The 14,627-nt window shown below is 61.2% G+C and overlaps 1 protein-coding gene across 1 annotated transcript; it reads right to left on the bottom strand.

The window, feature by feature from the left end:
- Positions 1-1,335: 1,335 nt before the first annotated feature.
- On the bottom strand, positions 1,336-8,535 carry FGF3 (fibroblast growth factor 3). The gene is made up of 3 exons (XM_067750848.1): positions 8,316-8,535; positions 5,932-6,035; positions 1,336-1,656 (listed from the first exon to the last, which is right to left on the bottom strand). The coding sequence occupies exons 1-3, from the start codon at positions 8,533-8,535 to the stop codon at positions 1,336-1,338; spliced, it is 645 nt and encodes a 214-aa protein (XP_067606949.1).
- Between the last annotated feature and the right edge of the window lie 6,092 nt (positions 8,536-14,627).

Genomic DNA, 14,627 nt, shown 5'->3' with positions numbered 1-14,627 from the left:
GCAGCTAGTCGGGCCACCTACTGGCTGTGGCCTCCAGCAAACCGCATCCCCTCTCTGAGCCTCGACTTCTTAGGCAAAGGCAGGACCGCTCAAGGCCCTGGTGGTAGGTTGCGAGGATCAAGGAGATGGGGGATGGCCATACCTGGCCTGCAGCCCAAGTGCACAAAATAGTCCACGCGGGGCTTCCCTGGTGGCGCAGCGGTTGAGAGTCCGCCTGCCGATGCAGGGGACACGGGTTCGTGCCCCAGTCCGGGAAGATCCCACATGCCGCGGAGCGGCTGGGCCCGTGAGCCATGGCCGCTGAGCCTGCGCGTCCGGAGCCTGTGCTCCGCAGCGGGAGAGGCCACAACAGTGAGAGGCCCGCGTACCGAAAAAAAAAAAAAAAAAAAAAAAAGTCCACGGAGAAGCACACAGCTTCAGGAGAGAGGGAGTTTTGGGGATTTCTAAACAAAGTAGATCTCTCTCTTTCTCTTTCTCCACACATGTGCACATCTATGCACAACCAGGAACACACAAACACACATATATATGCATACACTCACGCACACACACACAGGCACAGGAACATATCCACACACACGCAAGCACTCAGGGGAATTCACACACACACATGCTCGTTAGCTTCTTCTTTCCATCCACACAAACCATCCATCAGTTTCAAAAAAGTCCTGCCTTTCCAACCCAGGGGATTAAAATGCGTCTTTCTCCTAGTTTCTCAGAACACAACCTTACATCTGAAAACATCGATCTGGCATGGACTCTGCCATCATCATAAGCAAATATGTGCAAGTCAAAACTGCAAGTGTTTCCTCAGGCTGCATCATTATCTGTTAAATAACAACGTAGAATAAAATACTTTAATGTTTTGATCCCACACATCCCCCGCCCGCATTGTCCCACGTCTGCCCTGCAGGGAGATGCCTCCGTCAGCCGGACCTGGGTGGTTGGGGTCCTCCTGGCCGACGTGAACCCACAGGTGTCCTGGTTTAAAGCGGCCCCCTCCGAGCCACGACGCGGGGCCCCCAGCTCCCACGTGACCCTTGTTTGAGAGAAGCAGGAAGCGTTGAGAACGTGTTCTGTTGGCCCTGGAAACAGCAGCTGGGTCTGATGCACCCAGGGGCGGGCAGAGGAGAGTCAGGGACAGATTCCTGCACACACTGGGTCAGCTTTGACCGTGGACACTGGGCGTCCGTCGGCTGGTCCGCACCCTCCAACCAGGCGGCCTGAGCTCGGAGCCCAGCCGTGGGGCAGGGATGCTCAAAGCCTCCGCTCCCCAGGCTGGGGCTAAGCTCGGCCTCCCCGAACCCGCAGCCTCCTCCACTGTCGCCGCCGCCGTCAGGGCTGGGTGGCCCTGCCTAGAGGCCTGGACTGTCTGCGGCGGAGCCCGGCCGCGCCCTGGAGCAGCCTCACCATCTCGTGGTCCTTGTGGTCCAGCACCCGAGGCAGGAACAGCGAGGACTTCTGCGTGCGGCGCGTCTTGAAGCCCCTGCGGGGCCGGCCCTTGCCGTTCACAGACACGTACCACAGTCTCTCGGCGCTGGGCTGGCGCCGGGCCCCACGCCCGCCGGGCACCGTGCGGTACAGCCGGGAGGCGTACGTGTTGTAGCCCAGCTCGTGGATGCGCTCCACGAATTCACACTCGGCGTTGTAGCTCTCCTGTGGGGCGGGCAGGGGCCAAGGTCAGCGGCACAGAGGCCACGAGGATGTGGGCGGGGAGGGATGCCCTTAGCAGGGGTCTGTGCCAGCCCAGGGCAGGGCGGGGAAGGTGGGTCCCTACCCTCTTGGAGGCGGGTGTCTGGAGGGACGAAGGTGCAAACCCAGAATGTAAGGAGCTTTCACCAGTGTCCCCGCAGGCGGCTGTGGGGTCTCTCCAGTCAGGGGCTAGAGGAGGGGCGGGTATGCCTTATGCCAGCTCAGCTGTGGGTGGACGGGCATGCCACGGGCCATCCCCCAAACTGCTTCCCTCCCCGCGCTGTGCCAAGGGGCAGGGCTGGGGGCGCAGGGAAAGCTCCTGGGACTGACCGCGGGGCAGGAGACCCTCGGGGCCTGTGCCCATCTGCAGAGGGGGAGGGGAGCAGCTACTGATGCAGGTGGCCCAGCGGCCTGCAGCCCCATTCTCAGGGGTCACAGGCTGTTCGGGGCCAGATCCACGCATCGGGCAGCTTGGGACCCCAAAAGACCTCAGGAAGCAAGATGTTAAGCACCGAACACCTGTTCCCAACGACACGGGAGCCCAGAGATAAGGCGGGAGAGCTCTGGTTGAAGCGGGGTGGTGGTACCTCCCCCATAACTCCAACCTCTCCTCTCTGCTCTCCAGACCCTCGGTGGATGCCCAGAGCTCCTTGGATCTGAGTACGGACTCCATTGCCCGAGACCAACTTCCAGACTTTACAGATGGGGAAACTGAGGCCCAGGGGTGGTACCAGACCCCAGGGCACAGAGGGGTGTGATGCCCTCCTGGCCTGTGCCCTCCCGCTGCCCTCTGGGGTGGGTGGGCTCGGGGCAGACCTGCCCCACCCCCACGCCAGGCACGCTGCATTAGCATCTTATCCTTCACCCCTTCACCCCCCCACATTGAGTCTTCGTGAAAAACTCAGCGGCTGAACCAACTCTCCTCCCGGGCCACTCTGTCCTGGAGAAGGTACGTCCTCCAGGGCTGAGGCCCATCGCCCAGGGGTCCTGGCGGGCTTGCTCTTTGCTGGGACACTTGGGGGGCCACCAGAGGGGTACAGTCCTGTGAGCCTCAAAGGGCAAGGGGCTCAGGTCCTATGGAAGGGGTTCTCGGGGGCTGGGCATTTGTTTGCATCTTGTAGGGGCTCCTGGGTTGGGGGGGGTCTAAGATCACCTGGAAAAAGGCATCACAGACTCACCGTGACAATAGTTCCCAATGCCAGTCCCGTCCCTGCAGTCCCGCCTCAGACTCTGCTCCACACGTGCCGCCCCCAGGGTCCCCCCAGCCCTGGGCTCCACCAGCTCAAATTCTATTTGCTGCTGTCAGACTCCGCCCCCCGGGGGTGCTGCTTTCCCAGCTCGGCCTCTGCCAGCACCTGGAGCTGGTCCAGGAGAGCCCGCCAGGGCAGGGCGGAGGCGGGGACCAGGCAGCAGTGCACAGAGTGGCCAGATAGCTTCCCAGCGGGGCGACACTTGGAGGGGAGGGCATTTTCTGGTGGGCATTTGGTAGCCGGGACACTGCAGGCAGTGAGAGTACAGGCAAAGGCGTGGGCAGCGGGCGACGGGCAGCAGCGCTTGCCCTGGAGGGCCAAGGGGTCCGGAGCCTGGAGTGGGGTCACGAGCTGTGCAGTGATGGTGGGACGTGGGGGCAGAAGGTGCCCTGGGTGGTTCCTCCGTGAGCTGAGCTGAGGAATCCGGGTGATAATCTGTGGGTAATGGGGAGTTCCCAGAGGCCATCACATGAGTGGATTTTCATTTTAGGAAGATCCCTGAGCAGGTACCTAGCATAGAGTATGACATATGGTAAGTGCCTAGGACAGTAAGGAATGAAGGAATGAATACCAGATGGATGGATGGATGGAAGGATGGAAGGATAAGTGGATGGATGGATGGGTAGGTGGATGTTGATAGATGGGTGGGGGGATGGATGGATGTTGATGGATGGATGGATGGATGGGTGGAAGGAGAGGGAAGGGAGGGAGTGTGGACTGGAAGAGGGAGACCCTGGAGCCCAGGAGCTGGGTCCCAAGGCTGTTGCGACGGTCCAGCTGGGAGATGATGAGGGCCTGAGTTATAAGGGCACTGGCCACAGGAACAAGGCAGAGGGAGGCAGAAATTGAAGAGGGAGATTCAGGAAGTATATTCGAGGACTTGGAGATGGACTGAACGTGGGGCTGAGACAGAAGGATGTGTCCACCAGGACTCCTAGCTGACCTTGGGCTTGAGTGAGTGGCCAGTGGGGTAACAATTACGGCAGAGGAGTCAGGGGAGTTGCTGGGGTCTGTTGGGTCGTGCTACCCTCTGCCAGAGTGGTCTCTGTCCTCTGCTGTCAGGACATTTCGGGGGCATCTATAACTCAGAAGGGAGATCAGGGCTGGAATTGAGGGCTGTGAGGGTGCAAGGGCCACCGACTCACAGAGTGCATGAGCTAGCCTGGAGGGTGGGAAGCACGGGAATGGCAAAGACCAGGGAACTCAGACAGCCAAGAGGGCGGTGGGAGCAGGCGAAGGTGGTGGCAGGATGGGGACGGGGGCGCAGGTGGCAGGGATGGCACCTAGGCTGCCTCACTTCCCAGGTTATCTGCAAAGCGGCGAGGCCTTCCCTGCTAGGTGCTCTGCAAAGTTCCACCCCATCCAGCTGGACCTCCTGGCTATCCCGGGTGGGCCCAAGAACCTTTTCGCCGTCTCCAAAGCCACTGCTATCAGCTCTCAGGGATAGAAGCCACAGGGAGATTCTGACCCACTGGGATCCCCCAGGGCATGCTTTGTTCTGTCCCCCAAAGTCCTGGGCCTGGGTCTTCCATGCAAGAGATGCAGAGACCTGAGGTTTCCCTCCTGATTCAGCCCTGCCTGCCCCCCTCAGTGAACTTTCCCAGCGTGAACAAAGGCCCTCTCTGGTCCGTAAGACCTGCACGAGCACTGCAGGCCAGCAAGGTGGGTCCTCTCCATAAGGGATGGGAGCAACTGTGGGAGGTCTGAGGCCATTTCAGGGAAGAGGAAGTCAGTTCTTCTCACTTGCCACCAGGGCCGCAGGGCCGGAGGGGTCTGGAGAGCCACCGTCCACCTCAAGAAAAGTCACACCAGACCCCGGGCTAAGGGCATGTCCTTATAAACCACGACCGGTGTTTGCAGACTCTAGAAGGACATACAGAAAAGGCTGGGCATCCAAGGGTCCCTCCGCTCAGACACAGCTTCTGTCAAGGGGCCTCGGGGGTCAGAGAAAACAAATGGGTACATTCCAACTTCCGCATTTCCCTTAGCAAAGCCGTGAAAACTCTGCGATGAAATCATCTGCTTGAAGGAGGATATTCCCCTGCAATCCTTGATCGCGCTTTGCCTGACTTCAGAGGGGCTGGGAAATGTTGGTGTGTTTCCCCTGCAAACGCGACTGAATGGAGAAAGGTAATTGCAGGGAGGTGGTCCTCGGCTGCGTCGTCTAGGTGATGTGTGGATGGAAAACCTCTCGTTGCTCAGGGAGTATCAGCCAGATCGCATGTAATGACGAGTTGGAGGCAGCAAAGTTCCCAGCACGTGTATTTTACTCCACGTATCCCCCGCCCTTGGGGGAGGGACACTGCCAATGCCCACAGTTACAGGACACTTTTTGTTGCAGAGACGCAGGCGGTGCATAGCCTGGGCTCCAAAGCTGTGTGTCTGGGACCTGGGTCCTGTCTCCCTTCTTCTTGGTTCCCTTTTATGAACTCACAGCTCTTGCCTTTCACCCTTGGGAAGACCTGTCTGTGCTGTGCCCTGCTTCTTCCCCTCCTCACTCCCAGGAGAGCTCTGGGGGAGCCCACAGAAGAGCTTTTTTTTTTTTTTTTTTGGCTGTACGCGGGCCTCTCACTGTTGTGGCCTCTCCTGTTGCAGAGCACAGGCTCCGGACGCGCCACAGAAGAGCTTTGGCCCAACGCACATCCCTGCTTCATCCCAAGGCCTTCTAGAGTCCATTTATCTTGGTAGAAATTTGGGGGACAATCTCTCCCGTACTCTCAGCTACCTTGAAGGTGACCACAGAATGGCTGGAGGAACATTTTCTAACCGGACAGCACTGGAGAACATAGGACGTGTCTCCCCCCAGCCAAGAGCTGCCTCTAAACAGAAGCAGCCATTGGTCGAGGGGCCACGGGACCTGGGGTTCCGGTCCCAGCTCAGTCCTGCACGTCCCCGGACAAAGCATTCTACTGCCCACGTCCCCTTATGTCCTCTGATGTGATGCTCAAGGGAGACGGCCCACCCGCCCCACATGAACAATTGGACTCACCGAAGCATAGAGCCGTCCCTTCTTGTTCATGGCCAAGTACCGCCCGGAGAAGAGCCCTTTGATGGCCACAATGCCCACCTCCACCGCTGTTATCTCCAGGATACCTGGGAAGAGTCAGGAAGGCCCATCACTCCCTCCACCTCCCACAGAGCCCAGAGGTGAGGGCTGAGCCCCTGATGGCCCTGCCCAAAGCCAAGCCCAGCTCTGGGAGGGGGAGGTGAGGGCAGCACACGCCCAAAGGGGGTGACTTTGGAAGTTCAGGGGAGGGAGAAATGCCTGGGTGGGAGGTGCAGGAGAAGAATTCAAACCTGGGAGGGAAATAATCAAACTAGTATTTCTCCATGCTGACTCTCTGCAGGACATGGAGCCCCTTGGAGCCTCTCCGCTACTCGGTGAGCTAGTTTCACGATGGGCCAGACAAGCAAGCTGAGACCGCGGGGCTGTGTGACTTGCCCAAGACCGCGCAGGTGTTTGAATTGGGATTCAAAGCCCTGCTGCAGATGGCGGGGTCTGGACTCCCCTGCTCACGGCAGCACTGGGTGCTAGGAGAGGCCCCGGAGAGGGAGCTGGGCCCTTGCTGAGGTGAGTTGATAATGGAATCCACTGGTGCATTTTGGGTGCCACCCAAACCCGCTGGCAATGTACGTGGGCGTGAGATCATTGTCTCGGGCCTGTATGCAGGTTACAGGATGTTGGCAGGAGGCCGGATTAGACCCCGGAGCTCACAAAGGGAAGCCACCTGCGCTCACCGCTCTCCACTGAATGTAAGAAAGGTGAAATCTCCCCCAACGCCTCCCTTTTGGACCCGAAAGCACTTTTTTCCGGGGGCCTGCAACGAAGCCCCAGGTGGGGCCATTGTCCCCCGAGAATGGCTCTGAGGAAGGGCGGCTGGGGTAACAGCCGGTGCCCTCTCCAGGGGGCGCATCTCTGCCAGTGCGTCTGGCCCCGAACACGTCAGCCATCCTAGGGCACAGACGCGGGCCGCCGGAGGCTTGTGCAGAGCGTACGGGGGTGCAGGATGCTGGCCTCTCGCGTCCCCGGACGCAGGCTGGGCGGATTCCGCGGCGCCGGCCCGAAAACCAGAGAAGCGCGCATCTGGATGCGGGACAGGGGCGGCTGCAGGCGCGCGCCCTCCTCCCTCAGCCTATGGGCTGCCCGCCCTGGATGCCTCAAGAATTTGGATGCTCTGCGACTCCAAGGGGGAGGCTGGATTTGGAGAGAAACGAGGTATCGCTACTAGGCGAGCGCAGGCGCTCCCGTAACCCCGTCCTGAGCGCGGGGACATCCTGGCAACATTTGGCTCCCACCGCGCGGCTCCGGAGGCGTCTGCCGAAGACGCCCTCGCACGACTGCGGCTTTCCTGGAGGAAGTAGAGTTTTCCGGCCACCGCCGTGAATCCACCGCAGCACTTCCTGCGCCCGGGGAGGGAGCAGAGCGCGGGTCGCAGTGGAGGACCCCCGAGACCCTGGCCACACTCCCACGCTCCCCACTGAGTTCCTGCCTCGGGCCTCCAGCTCCCCAGCGAGCGGCGCTGCTTCCAGTCACCCTGGCCTCGCGCTCCTGCAAGGAGGGCTCAGCATGAGCCCGGGTCCCCCGGCCGAAGGAACCAAACCTTGGAGCCTCGCGGGACTTCGGCTCCAGCGCAGTCCGGGCGCGGGTCCTGGCTGCTGGGCGCCGTGAAAGTGTATCTGCGCCCCCAGACCCAGGCAGACGCCCCTGCGTGCTCCTAAGCCGCAACCCGCGGCCCCCCACCCGGCGGTCGGGGCGCGCACCCGGCCTGTCTCTCTGCGGCCAAAGGTAGAGGCGGGAAGCCTGGGGATTCCGGTCTGGGGACACGATTCTCTATCCGTGCGGCCGCCTCCCCAGAGCCCCGCTATGTCCGCGCGAGTGTCCTCCGCGCACAGGCGGCGCGGGGCGGCCGCGAGGGCGGAGGGGATGATGGGGCGCCCCGGGGCGGGCAGCAGGAAGAGAAATCGTCAAAATTAAATAAAGAGGATGAGAAATGCCTTGTCCGGGGCCTTTTCTCCGAAAAACTCCAAAGGGTCAAACTTGGCAGGACCTCCGAACCCAGCCGAGCAGGGAGCCCCCGGGCGGCCTACTTCGCACCCCCTCGGACGAACGGGCGGGGTTGGGGGCAGGCTGGGCCAGGCCAGCCGGCCCGACAGCGAGCAGCCACCCCCCCGAGCCCCCTTCAGACGTGTCCCGCGCCCCACCCCAGCTCCACTCTCGCTCTTCTCCCGGACGCTGAGGGAGGCCAGGGGACCCCGGCGGTCTCCCTCTGGCAGCAGGGCTGGTCTGCGTCCCTGGGCACCCTTCGCGCACCAAGCCCTCCTGCGATCCTCCCCGGGGATGCCCCGCGCGGCGCCGCGGGGCCGCACACTCACTGTAGGCGCTGTTCTCTAGGCTGCCGTTGACGCGGCCGCTCGGGTGAAGCTGGAGGTGGTACTTGGTGGCGCAGTAGAGCTTGCGGCGCCGGGGCGCCCCGCCGAGGTGTTCGTAGACCCCGCCGCGGCCGCCCGCATCGCGCCGCAGCCGCCCCCCGGGGCCCGCAGCCGGCCAGCCGGGCTCCAGCAGGCCGAGCAGCAGAAGCCAGATCAGGCCCATCGCGGCATCGCGCCCGCCCCGCGGCGGCGGCGGCTGCAGCAGAGCGCGGCGCCCATGGAAGGGACGGCGGCGGAGCCGCGGCGAGGCGCTCGGAGCCGGCTCCGCGGGGTGGGGGGAGGGGAGCGAAGAGGAGGGGCGGGGGCGGGTGGGAGAGAGAAAGAGAGATCCTTTAATTTTCACCCAGGATCGGGTGAAATTTCCGTTGTTGCGCAAAAAGCTGAAAGAAAAGACGGTTGGGCAACAAAAGGCCGACGTGGTCCCCAGGCGGAGGCGCGGGAGGGGCGGGAGGCCGGGCGGCTGGGGAGCCCGGCGGGGCGCGGGGTTCGGGCCGGGCGCCGCCAGAGCACACTCGACCCCCGCGGCCAGCCGTCGAGCCGCGGCTCCGCTCCGCCGCGCGGCCCGCGCCACCGTGCGCCCTCCCGGCTCTGAAAGGTCCCTTCCCCGCCCCTCCTCCGCCCCCTCCCTCAGACCAATTATGCCTCCGAAAATTATAGACCGAGGCCTCGAGGCGGCCGCCCCAGGCCCTGTCACCCCCTCCCGCCCCCCATCAATCCCAGGGCACAATGGGAACGCCGCCGGTGACTGATGTCCGCGAAAACAACTTGCGGGGAAGTCGCGCTGACAAACGCCCATTAAAGGCGGCGCATAATGAAGGGGGCTGAAGAGCACGGCGGAGGGGAGGACCCCGGGCGCGGGCGCGCGTGGGGGACCCCAAGGTTCTGACTGCGCCCAGGGCTCCCCGTTGGAGCCAGGACGCTGTTCTCGGCGGCCCGAGGCTTGGCGGGACCGGTCGGGAGGTGCCGTATCCCGTCGCGCATCCCAACCGGGCAGATCGGGAAGGGTGAGGTTTGCGCTTGGAGGGTCCTGTCCCAACAGCAGGCCGGCCAGAGAGCGGGCTGGGGAGGTAGGAGGGGGACAGGAGAGCCAGAGAAAGGGGCACAGAGTCAGAGCCCTAAAGCAAGAGAAACAGACAGAAAGACAGGGAGAAAGATCTCAGAGAATGGGAGAGAATATGACAGAGAGGAAAGAGAGACTGAGAAACAGAGATGGAGACCAAGAGAGCAGGGGAGTGATGCCCAGAGAAAACCATGGGAAGCCTGGTGGCCACAGAGAAGGGAGATGGGAGGAAAGTGGCAAGGGTGGATGGATATCCTGGCCTGGTGGGTTCCAAGTAGCAGTGTCGATGCCCCTGGAGACTGCGTGGGGGCCCCTCCCCTAGGGACCCCAGTGAAAGGGGGCTGAGCATGGAGTGTTGGGAAAAGCCACATCCCCACTCCCTCTCTTGTTCCCGCAGCCTCTGTGCCCCAGCAGCCCCCTGGCCAGCAGCCAGCCTGATACTGACACCCATGCTCAAGCAAGGGCACTTGCAAGGTCGGGGGGTGGGGTGGGAGTGGGGTGGGGGTGTGGGGGTGTGTGGGGTGGGGGGGTTGGGGTGGGGGGGGCTGTAGGGTGCAGTAGTCTAGGCTACAGCATTGGCTCCCAGTCCAGGAGCTCAGGGGTGAGCCAGGTGGGCTGGCATCTCCCATCCCTTCTACGTACATCAGGATTTGGCACCTTGGTCCTTCCCAGGGGAGGGGCATGTGGGGAGTGCACCAGGGACTCTCTTGAGCGGCAGGAGGTAGCAGGGCCCATTGGGATATGTCTCACCACCCTGGCCTAACACAGATAGGGCAGCATGTCCCCAGTGAGTCCTCCCCAGTACAGTCAGTGCCTGAGTGGCCGCGGGACATGACTCGGTACCCCAGTCCCAGAGAAGGTGGCTTCTGGCTAGGGTCTGTCTTTAGACTTAAAGACCAGGCCACTGATTGCTAGAGCCCCTTAATGGTGGAGCCTGTTTCACAAGGGATGGAGGACAGCCCCCAGGCAGCCCCCGAGGTAGGAGCTAAGGGGAGCCCATTGGAGCTGTACCCACAGGGCTGGCCTGGGGCCGCTGGTCACTTGAACTTCCAATGAGAACACAGGAGAGACACAGTGAAGGCTGTAGGTGCCCTAAACGCCATTTGCTCTGCTTCTGGGGGTCAGGTACCTCCAGAAGATGGGAGGAGCCAGAAAACTCCAACTTGGGAAGCTCTGGGTTTGCAGCCTCCCTCCTGCCGCATGCCTGGGGCCCCAACAGTGCCCTGGGACCAGTTTCAAACCTTCTCATGGTGGGTCACCCTGCACCCACCCCAGTCTGCCTGCACCCTAGAACTGGTGGGGGGAGGGGGCTCCACAGAGCAGGGGTCCAAGAGTGGTGAGAGGTCAGGAGGGCAGGAGGTTCTGCTGGGTTTGTTCATTGTTGTACCCTCAGCTCCTAGACTGTGCCTGGCTCACGGAAGCCTCTCAGAACCGATTCCTAGAATGAATGAATGAATGAATGAATGAATGAATGAATGAGTGAATGAGTGAATGGCTTGGCTGCTTTCTAGCCCTGTGACCCTGGCCATTCGGCATCACCCCTCTGAGATGCTGCCTTCTCGTATATAAAATGCCTCAGATAGGGACTTCCCTGGCGGTGCAGTGGTTAAGACTCCACGCTTCCATTGCCGGGGGCACGGGTTCGATCCCTGGTCGGGGAACTAAGATACCACATACCACGTAGCGAGGCCAATAAAAACAGTGCCTCAAATATAGCGAGAGAAACTCAGTAGAAGTGTCCCTGCGAGGGTCCTGCCGCCGCGTCAGTGCAGACCTGGCCCCATCAATAGGGAGCCACAGTTCATTCTGCAAACCGAGATGCCTCCAAGAGTGAAACAGGGCACTGTGAACAGACATGCCTGGACAGCTGGCCCCCCTTCCCCAGGTCCCTTCCAGTGGGCCCGGCTCACCACGGCTTAGGGGGATTTCTCCAAGGCAGCTGAGTTCCCCGGGCCCTGGCCGTAGCCTCCAGACTGAAGGCATAGGTAGTGCCTAAAACCCAAAGCTGCCATCTGCGCCGCACCCCGCCTTGCCCCGCTCCAGGCCCTGCGGCAGCCCCATCCTCCGCTAGCGTTGGGGGGCACTCGCCCACCTGCCTGCACCCCCAGCCCACTACCTGCGGCCTCTCCCTCCTGGCCCCGTGCCTCTGCTACCCCACCCGCTGAGGTTCCTCTTCATCAGAATCTCCCTCCTGGCCCCGTGCCTCTGCTTCCCCACCCGCTGAGGTTCCTCTTCATCAGAATCTCCCGGCCCCGTCTTTCCTGCCCCCCCGTCTTTCCTGCCCCCCGGACACTCGCACACACTGGGATCTGACTCTGGATGTTGCTGGGCTGCCAGGCTCTCGGACACTGGGGCCCAGCTGAGGGAAGGGTGCCTGATTTCATGGAATCTTCCGGGCCGGGCAGAGATGTCTTTCGCAGAGTCGTGCTGGGCTGGGTGGTGCGCTCACACATCCCCACCGCGGTGACCTCCCCTTCAATACGGAACCAGCTTGGGGGGTAATGCGGTAATAGCCATCCTGTTAATTGCTTCCAAATGGTCTCTGCATCCATTTGACTAATTGGTCTCTTCCAGACCCCAGGCTGGACACCCTCAGGCTTGGCCCCTGTCAGCCTCACCACTGCTCTGGGACTTCTGCTCTGGGTGTCCTCACCCCCAGATCCCCTCCCAACCCTATCTCGTACCTGGGTGACCCCCTGTGACCCCACTTAGGTCCAAGGCGACACCTCCAGCCCTTCCCCTGGAGAGGGAGCAGGGGAGGGGAGGAGACAAAGAACGGTGTTCTGTGACGTGGTCCCAGCCTGCCCACCGGGGTGACTATCAGATATGGCGCTGGCTTCAAGCCCCAAACTCACTCTAATTACCCCCCCTCCCCAAGAGCAGGGGAGAGAGGCCTTGCCTGCACTGGACCCGCTCAGAGCCAGCGGGCCCTGAAACTCGACCGATAGCCCTGTTCAGCCCCACCTTAGAGGTGAGAAACGGAGGCTCAGAGACATGAAGAGACTTGCCTGAGGTCACACAGCTGGGCGGTGAGGTGACGTGACAGGAACCTCCACCTGCCTCAGTGTGGGCATCTGGCCATTTGACCCCCCGGTAGGCTGCAGGGTCCAGGGATGAGCAGGGGAATCTTTATTCTCAGGCCCCGTCTTTGCTTCCAGCAAAGTCAGAAGCCAAGGAGCAACGGGGATGGTCCTTGAGGGCAGACTCTCCAAGCCCAACCGGGGCCAGTTTTTGCCAATAGACACTGCCTCTGGGTAGACCATTTGGCTGCCCTCCCCAGCCAAGGCCGCCCCACTCCTAAGGGCAGAGCCTGGTCCCAGCGCCAGGCAGGAGCCCCCAACTGGGGGGCACAGCTCCCTCTTGAGGGTCCTCCTGGATGCACCTGGCTGGGGGCCCCCTTCTTGCCAAATGTCCCAGGACCACTGGGCTGCAGGGGTGGTGACTCTGCTGGCACCCAAGGGGCCTTGAACACTGCTTGTACCCAGGGAGAGGGAGGGCTGCTGGGCACAGGGAGGAGGGGACCTGCCGCTTTCCTATATGCCGGCAGGACCTTGGTGGAGGTCAGTTCCGGTACCGGGTCATGGGTCAGGAGCATCCCAAGGGCACAGCGGCTCACCAGCGGGGCGGAAGGAGACCCCAGGAGGGTAACGTGAAGTCTGGGGGCCTAGAGGATGCGACCACCCAAGCTGAGTCTTTTAAAAAGTTTATTTTTATGTTTTTAATTTTAAAGAGCTTTACTGAGATATAAGTCCACATACTCTACCATTCACCCCTTTAAAGTGTACAATTCAATGACTTTTAATGCATCGTTGCTGTGCAGTCATCACCAGGTCGGCTTTGGAATCTTTTCATCACCCCAGAAGAAGCCCTCAACTTTCAGCTGTCATTTACCTATTCCTCCCTCCCTGATCCGCCTTAAGCAACACGCGTCTACTCTCTGTCTCTATGGGTCTCCCCGTTCTGGACACTTTATAGAACGGACTGGGACGTTATCTGTCTCCGTGTGTCTGCTTTCTTTCACTTGGTGTAATGTTTCGACGTTCATCCACGTGGTAGCGCGTGTCAGTGCCTGCATCCTTTGCATGGCTGAGTTATAGTCGCTTGTATGCATGGACACACTTCGTTCATCCGTTCTTCTGTCAATGGACCTTTGGCTTGTTTCCTGGCTGTTACGAAGCTCCAAGCTGAGTCTGAAAGGAGGAGGAAGAGGAATTGTTTCAGGATTGAGGGCTGGAGGGGAGACACACTGTGAGCTGCCCCCGCCCCTGCCCGCACCAGACGAGGGCAGCCTCTGGCCCCTGTGCCCCCTCAGTGCCTGGCATGGGGCCGCACACGGGGCAGCTGGAACAACCAGGAGCATGGCCTCGGGGACGTGGCCTGTGGTCGTGCCCTCCGGTGCCTGGCCAGACCTCTGCATACCCCAGTCTCCCCCTCTGTAGCAGGAGTGACCGTCCCTCCCCCTGCACACACTGGGTGTGAGGGTTCAGTGAGGGAGCGCTCAGATCAGTGCCCACTGCAAGCCATCAACTCACCCATGGCGACCAGCAGGGACCAGTGCCTCTGCAGCTCACCTTGAAAGGTGACTCGGGGTAAAGGGCAGGGTGATAACCATGCAGCGAGGGCCATCATAACAGGTCCCGCAGCCCGGGGGGCTCACACACACACAGTCCCTGTCTCCAGTCCTGAGGCTGGAATCTGAGATCCAGGTGTGTGCAGGGATGGTCCCTCCTGAGGCCTCTCTCCTCGGCCTGTAGACGGCCATCTTCTCCCTGTGTCCTCACGGGGTCATCCCTCTGTGTGTGTCCATGTCCTGACCTCCTCTTCTTATAAGGACACCAGTCCTATGGGATTAGGGCCCCAACCTCGTGACCTCGTTTTACCGTAATTACATCTTTAAAGATCATATCTCCAAATACAGCCACATCTTGAAGTAGTAGGGGTTAATGACTTGAACACCCGAATTTGAGGGTACACAATAGCCCATGAGGAGTGCCAGCCATGAGGTGTGCCCCCAGGCCTGTGGATGGGGAGAGGTGGAGACAGGGGCTTGGCCTGTGATTTCTACCTGCCGCCCACCACCCCCATCATGGCCTGGCAGAGCTTGGTAAGAGCTATGGAAGCAAACCCACTCCCACAAGATCACCCCTGCCCCACCCTCACCAGGGTCTTACACATGCTGGTCCCTCCGCCACCCG

Source organism: Pseudorca crassidens, chromosome 9 (assembly GCF_039906515.1).
Source record: "Pseudorca crassidens isolate mPseCra1 chromosome 9, mPseCra1.hap1, whole genome shotgun sequence".
NCBI classification, from domain to species: domain Eukaryota; kingdom Metazoa; phylum Chordata; class Mammalia; order Artiodactyla; family Delphinidae; genus Pseudorca; species Pseudorca crassidens.
This window is presented reverse-complemented; position numbering and strand designations above follow the sequence as displayed.

Coding starts and splice junctions, on each gene's coding strand:
- FGF3 (XM_067750848.1), bottom strand. CDS start 8,535: ATGGGCCTGATCTGGCTTCTGCTGCTCGGCCTGCTGGAGCCCGGCTGG. Junction 6,036..8,315: donor CCTAGAGAACAGCGCCTACA/GTGAGTGTGCGG, acceptor GACTCTTCCCAG/GTATCCTGGAGATAACAGCG. Junction 1,657..5,931: donor AGGGACGGCTCTATGCTTCG/GTGAGTCCAATT, acceptor CCCGCCCCACAG/GAGAGCTACAACGCCGAGTG.